Source organism: Palaemon carinicauda, chromosome 42 (assembly GCF_036898095.1).
Source record: "Palaemon carinicauda isolate YSFRI2023 chromosome 42, ASM3689809v2, whole genome shotgun sequence".
Taxonomy (NCBI): Eukaryota; Metazoa; Arthropoda; class Malacostraca; order Decapoda; family Palaemonidae; genus Palaemon; species Palaemon carinicauda.
In genome coordinates, this window is record NC_090766.1 from 35602448 (window position 1) to 35610248 (window position 7801).

Genomic DNA, 7801 nt, shown 5'->3' on the forward strand with positions numbered 1-7801 from the left:
CAGTGCTCCTATACTGGTGACCAGGGGCTCCTTCACACTTGCTGGATACATTTGAAAAAGGATTAGCCAGGGCATTGCTAACTTCATTTGCTTCAGTTACATACTGGCCATTCACCTTCAACACTGGTGGTGGGTTGGGGGTGAATTTGCCAGCTATCTTTTTTACTTTCCTCCACACAGAAGATGGTGGTGTTCTACTGTTAATGGAGGAAACAAAAGACATCCATGACTGGCGCCTTGCTTCTTTCATGGCACGACGGAACTGTGCTCTACATTTCTTGTACATAATTAAATTCTCATCAGTTCTGCGTCTACGCAATCGTGTTAAGAGATCTTCTTGTGGCTCTGTGGAGTGCAGTTAGTTCTGAAGACCACCACGGGACTGGTCGTCGTTTGAATAACCCTGTTGTTTTGGGAATTGAATTGACTCCTGCTGTATGAAGAGTTCCATTCAGTAGGTCTATGGCATCTTCAACACTTTCAAACCGTTCTGCTCTCCCTTCGATTTCACTTAGCTCAGAAAATTTAACCCAGTCTGCCTTGTCTAGATTCCAACGTGGCGATCTTTGCAAAGACGGACCCTTGTTGGTGTTTATAATGATTGGTGCATGATCACTAGTATGCCAATCATCTAATGTCTTCCAATCAAAATCATCAAGAAGGCAGTTAGAGCTTGCAATTGAAAGGTCAATGCATGACAAAGTACCTGTCTGAACATGGAAGTGTGTGGGCTCTCCTGTATTAAGGAGTCCCACATCCTCATTCTCCACAATTGATGAGATAATATTGCCCCTTGTGTTGGCCAAAACATCACTCCATAAAGGATGTCTACCATTCATATCTCCCAGTAAGAGAAAAGGTTGAGGGAGTTGTTGAATGACCTCTGCTAAATCATCATATAAAATATTATCATTTGGAGGTAAGTACAGAGAGCATATTGTATATTTTCTCCCTATATCAATTTGTACAACTGCCTGCAGGGTTGTACGTATAGATATAGGTATTTGGGGAACATCTCGACGAATGTACATGAGACTTCCGCCATGGCTCCCTGCTTGTTGATTATATGGTGTTCTATAGCTAACATACTCTCGAGGACTAGGAGTGTTAGAATCAAGCATACTTTCCTGTAGACATACAATTATGGGGGAATGCTCATGAATTAGGAGCTTAAGTTCTTCATATTTCGCCCTCAAACCCTGACAGTTCTATTGCAAAATGGAGGAGAAAACTATGGATTATTTCTGGAAGACATCTTGGATGAGGTCTTCCCATTAGCAGTTTTTAATTTAACATTATTACCAGTAGGTTTCTTCAGAGGTGGTCTTGTTATGTTGGGTTTTACATTTGTGTTTTTCTTTGTATTCTTTTTATCTATTTGTTGAGGTGGATGGTGGACCTCAACTTGAATTTCTGATTTATTCAGTTCATCTTCTGGTTCATTAGAAACATCAACAGACAAAACATCAAATTTATTTGATGTCATAACCAACGTTTCTAATGGAGGGTGGAGAGAGAGATGGAGGTCTCTCTCTTTTACGATTAATAGATGGTGGGATTCGAGGTTTTTGCACCTTTCCCACAATAGGTGCATCAGGTAAGTTAGTCTTAAGTGGAACCTCCATCAGATCAGGCAAGGACATGGCCTGAGAGAGGTTTGTATTATTTTTTTGTAATGGCGGCTGAAGGCTGTACAGCAATGGGCAATGACCTAGTGTTAATACACCGTGGTAAAGCCTCAAGGAGGTAATATGTTTACCTCGTTATTTGACATTTTGTCAGATAGTATTCTTTTTTTTGAGCTATTGGCAGCGCTAAGTTGGTTTGATTTTAATGCCTTAGCATATGTATTTGATTTATTCAATAGTCTTTTGGCATGGGTCACACTTATATGTTCTAAGTTTGATTTGTTGAGGGCAGCTCCCTCCAACTTATATAGCTCGCAGCTCTTGTCTGTGGATTTGTGATTCGAGCTGCAATTTAAACACCTGGCTCCAAGTGCACACTCTCAATGGTAAGATTTGGAGCAAATACCACACATCTTCTCATTTTTGCAAACTTTGGACGGGTGCCCAAATTTAAAACAATTAAAGCATTGCAATGGCTTCTGCTTGAAGGGTCTTACTTTAATCCTTTCGTTCTCGATAATAATATGAAAAGGTACATCAGCATCCTGGAACGTAAGGATTATCATTGATGTACCTGGGACTTTATGAACTTTCCATACATTTAATGGACACATGGCCAGTATCTCCTCCTCTGTAAAATCATATAGATCTCTGTTAAAAACTACGCCCCTTCCGTAGCTAAAATTTATGTGGGGTTTGACATCTAACTTAACGTCATCATTGCTTATTTTCATATTGGACAATATTACCGACTGTGTACTGGATTTGGCATGGATAAGGAAACTATTTTTTCCGAAACAAGATATATCACCTGGTGCAATAGTTCCTACTTTTTTCTGAATCAATTTGCATATTTTAAAATAATTCCCTGTAACCCCCATTGATTCAGCTATAAGCCACATTGGTGGTTTTGGATTTCTCTGGGAGGGCATAACTAAATCTGCGTCTTTTTCCAACCAATCGGCAGGCCTGTATACATCCAAATCTTTTGGTACCTTATCGCAGAGAGCAGCCGCGACATTCAAGTTATTAATTTTAATATTATTCAAGTTACTTATTGCACTAAATGCTTCGTCATAACTACTATAAGATATCCATGAATCCCAAGTTTCAGCTTCAAGTTACATCCTTATTTCTTTTATGCATCTATAGCATTCAAATGCTTTACATAGATCATCATAATTTGTCTCTATTGAAATTTGTGTAACATGGAGGATTCGAAGTTTCCTCGTGTTACCCAAATTACTCGATTTAGAAATATCAGTAGAATGGTCCTTTCCTGTTCCGAGGTCATCAACAGAGCTTTCCCTTATCACATTAGCAGAGGTCGTCAACAGTGCCGGGGGAGAGTCAGCGTATCCAGGGGATGGGGGTTCGTTCCTTAAAGAATCCATTAGACAAAAGAGAGAGAAAAGGGTAAGTTTGATGTACCTGCTCGAGAATGTTAGGCCATCACACGTCGGAAAGGAAATTTGCACTCTCCACTATCGGCACAATAAGCGTATACTTCCCAGATGGTCCACTCCATACCCTACCCGAAGGATAGCAGCAAAACAGATATACGTAGAGGCACAGGTGTAAGCTGAACTCGCCTGTTAGGACTGAGACCAAGAAATTATGGAATCATGCTCCCTATATCTATAATGACGGGCTTCCGGGCAAAAGCCGAGAGTCCTTCCCCAAGCATTGGATCCCCCTGGATTCCGAAGACCCAACACTTGAGAATAGTTCCGCCAAAAAGGACCAAACCATCTACGGGATGGATAAATCATCCAATACTCTCACATATAGCTTTGAACGCAAACACCTCCCAACCGTGATACCTCCTCCCACTCAACAAAGCAGGCAGCAATAAAGGATGTATGAACATCCCCGCCGGGGCTACAATGGATGTAAATACATCCAAGCCATAGGAGAGAAAAAAAAAATACTAATAATAAATATATATGTACATAATATATACACACATATAATGAGGGAAATTTTTCTCATAGTTTGGAAAGCAAGACTAAAGAAAGTTTATGAAATTAGGATAAGGTCGAAGTAATATTGAGAAAAAGAAAAAGGTGAAAGAGAGAAATTTAGATTTGAACTGGGGGAGCAATTTCCCCAAGTTCGAGAGCCCTCTTGCCCGTCACCAAGTTTCAGCACGGGAATGAAATGCCGTGCTGAAGCTCAATGACTTCATCAAGGCATTCTCTCATTAAGAGGGTTAGATAAAGGAGGGGAAATAGGATAAACCCCTCAATATTTGGGAAGGTCCCGGTAAGAGACTGCACTGAGAAGCACAGAGTATGCTGGAAACATTGTATGGTACACTCATACAGCTCAGACACTGTCTTCAGGGTATGAAACAGCAAAGAAGATCAGTCTGGCTATATGGATGTATAGGTCGACTGCCGGCACGGGGCCGGCAGCCGGGGGGAAGGGGTGCTTGTCCCTGGAAGCCGTAGCGGGTTGCCGGCAAGCCGGAGGCCTGGTCCGGAGGGGTGAATCCGTCAAGGCTATGCAATGAGTAGCAGAGAGGTAGGAAACACTTATAGGTGCAACCGCCGGCAGGGCGGAGGCCTCCGGCAGCCGGCGATGGTGAACCTATTTGGGTACATCAGATGGAAGGTGTCTGAGAAGCCGGCGGCAGTGGTGGCTGCCCCCGGCGGCAGTGGTGGCTGCCTCCGGCGGCGGCGGCGGTCGGCAGCAAGGGGCGGCGGTCGGCGGAAAGGGGCGGCGGTCGGCGGCAAGGGGCGGCGGTCGGCGGCAAGGGGCGGCGGTCGGCGGCAAGGGGCGGCGGTCGGCGGCAAGGGGCGGCGGTCGACGGAAAGGGGAGGCGGTCGCCGGCGGCTGGCGCTATGGATGGCCCTCAGACAGGAAGTCCTATGAAGTAGGAAGTTCTCTGGGTGTGCGGCAAGGTGCAGCAGCCCCCGGCAGCCGGCAGGGTGTTGCCTTAGGTAAACCTGAGATAGGAAGGTCCTATATAGTAGGAAGTTACCTGGCGTGCCGGCGGCAGTCGCCGGCAGGCGGCAGGGGCAGTGGACCAGCACCATGATAGGAGAGAGAAAGAGAATGAGGGAAGGGGGAAGGGTAATGTCCGATACCCAACCGGCTTTCCTCCGGAAGGAGTGTACTCATGATAGGGGGGGGACCCAATCATCCGACGGCAGGGAGCCGGCAGACGGCTGGGTGCCAAAGGTAATCCAAGGGAGGATCAGAGAACACTTTAGACAGGGGGGGGGGGGGAGGGTGTTCTCCTGCTGGAAGGGTGGCCGCTAACACAACCCCATAGTTCGACTATGAGGGGGAAGTGTAGCAGAGCGGCCACCCAGGCAGGAGAGAGCAGCTTAACCTACAATTCTCCCTGAGGGGGAATTGTAGGACAGCGGACAGGGGTGTGAAGGCAAGCTGACACAAAGAATAGAGTGGGGTAGGGGGGGAGGGGGTTGAGGGGGCAGAAGGGATCGCGACCCTAAAGCTCCCAGATGGTGGGGGAATCTGTTTTCTATACTACCCAGGTAGGAGAGAAGCGCTCTCCAACCCTAGGGTAGGTTAGTTCAGAGTAGGAACAGAACTGGTGTACTGTCCTAAACTATAATAAAACAGAGACCCCCAAGGCCTAACCTAAACCAGGAGATCTCTTCATAGACTAGGTAAGGCTGGGGATGCATATCGCTAGGCTACAGGAAGAAGGGACTAGTCCCAACCAAGAGCAGTCTAGGGGGGGAGGGCTAGGCCCCCCCCCCACCTTCAGTCTCAGTCGATACCCCAGGGGAAAGACGTTCCTTAGGGGTGGACTGGTATGAACGATAAGTACTCTGGGGTTCTGACCGAAATCCCCCCATACACTATGGGAGGGAAGAGGGAAGAGGGAAGAACTACCTAACCTAACCTACCCGAAGTGTTTCGGGTAAAGGGCTAGAAAAAGCAAGGCTACCCAGAGGGAGATACATTAGGGTAAGGGAGATAAGGAAGCATACAAGGGTCCCAGCATTGGGTTAGGTATGGCCTGGTTGGGCCAGGCACCATTCCTTGTATGGTTCCTCGAAGGCGAAAATAAGTGCAGCAAGGAATCTTGTATATGTTTAAAAATGCCTAAATCTTCATTAAAATAACACTAGGAATACTCATATGCAGAAGTAAATATGAATACTAGGCTGCGGCCTATGCTGGGCTGAAAGGCCAGTATGGGGTCGACTGGCTAGGAGCGCCGAAGACCACAACAGCATAAATTAACTATTCCTAAAATTGAAGATTAAATAACCTAAGATAAATTTAGTTATTACTCCGGGAAGGCTATGCTGGCTAACTAAGTCTATATCTTCATTAACATAACACTAGGAACACTTATTATATCATGCTGAAGCAAACATGAACACTAGGCTGTAGCCTATGCTAGGCTGAAAGGCTAGTATGGGGACGGCTAACTAAGATCGCCGAAGACCACTATCGGCATAATATAACTTATTCCTAAAAATGAAGACTAAATAACTAAAGATTTAGCTCAGTTAAAAGGCCGGGAAAGGCTGTTCTGGCTAACTAAATAACGCATGCAAGCGAACAGCAGCGCCGTAAATTGCGTCCCGGAGCAAGGCACAGCTCGGCCACAAAACTCAAGATTTTAGCGTAAAAAATTGTTACTCGACGGCCAGAGCTTATTTAAACAGTACAAGAACCTGGTACTCAACTTTCCAGAAGAAGGCGAAGCAGAAGGCAGAGACATCTTGAAGGATGCACACAAAAAACAGCGATAAAAGGGAAAAAAACCAAAGCGCGTTATCGCTACTGAATACGGAATGAAGCGGGCGGACGTGACGTCACGCAGCTGCGAGTATCGTAACAGTGACGAAGGGAGAGTATCTTTGGAACAGCACCTCAGATACCTCCCACATTCCCTCACCACATCTCCCCCTCAAAGCGTAAACGCTAGCTGGGGTGCAGATGGCCATGTGACGTGTTAATGCATGCGTCCCCTGTTGATATATGATATTCTAAAGGGATAACCCTTAGAATACTCACTCCAGAAGTTAGAATTCTGTGAAAACCTTTAGTTTAATTCTCTGGGAATATTTTAGTAGTTATATATATCCAAAGGAAGCTACTGAAGGAACCTTCCATCAGGATGACATGGCTTAAGCCCAAAAAAGCTATTATTTATAATAGTTTCAGCTGGGACATTCAGTCTGAAGTAGCTGACGAGATTCCGTTGTTCAAATCGTTGAGTTTCTATAAATAGATCATTATTTTCATACTAAGCTTTTAAAGAACATTATTTATGCTATGCAGTAACAAAAACGTACAGAAATAGCTTGATTAAAGCGAGGATGAATGATGTGATATAATTTAGTGGAGAAATAAGACGTATAAAAGCAGTAGGCCTAAGTATAGGCTCTGGATGCAGTTTAGCGAAGTATGTTTTGCTACATTCAAACTATTTCTTTAATAATCAAATATAACTTTGCATATATTATATTAAGTTGATAGTGAACAGCCTTCTAAGAACTGCTTTTTGCTATTTATTTATTATGCTAGTGTTTGTGAAAATGCTGTCGACTGATGGTCATAGGATTACGCTGTAGGCCTATTATTGTAGGCTGCAATTTATGTTGATATGTTAGCCTGCAATGTTCGTTTTCGAAGTTGGGTAGGCTCATGAAATATTCCTAAACTAAATATGGTGAAGGATTACCGTATTAGGCTAGTACTATTAACTTTAGGTCGAGTTAGCCAAGGTAATCACTAGATTAGGTTAAGCTACAAATACACAAAGTTATAGGGCTAAGATAAATAGGCCTAGCTTGGACAAACCTAACCTGCATTGGCGTATCCCTAACCAGTCGTGCATCAATATGGCATAATTTCCTTAACTGTTGATACATTTAAATGAGCCAAGGGCTTGTATTAAACGACGCCGAGCCATTCCTATACTTCACACGGAGTCGTGTTATGAAGGGCGTGACAGTAGGTCGGTAGGTTACAGGCCGTAATGGATTTAACTACCAGTTCTAAACGAACATTTATCATAATAGGCTTACCTAAGTCACATCTTATGTATCTTCAACATGAATTAACTCGAGCTCTGGATAGAAATTCGATAATATCACAATGAACGACGAAATTAACACTTTTCACAAACGGTTCTACCACAACACTATCAACAATACCTTCCACTGCAGTGATACCAC

At 44.3% G+C, this 7801-nt stretch overlaps 1 protein-coding gene across 1 annotated transcript in view; it reads right to left on the bottom strand.

The window, feature by feature from the left end:
- Positions 1-3243: 3243 nt before the first annotated feature.
- The window catches only part of LOC137633101 (putative per-hexamer repeat protein 5), a 21025-nt gene continuing 16467 nt past the window's right edge, over positions 3244-7801 (bottom strand). Inside the window, exon 12 of the mRNA XM_068365263.1 lies at positions 3244-3380. Coding sequence (XP_068221364.1) covers positions 3244-3380 — 137 coding nt within the window. The remainder of the gene's footprint in view (positions 3381-7801) is intronic.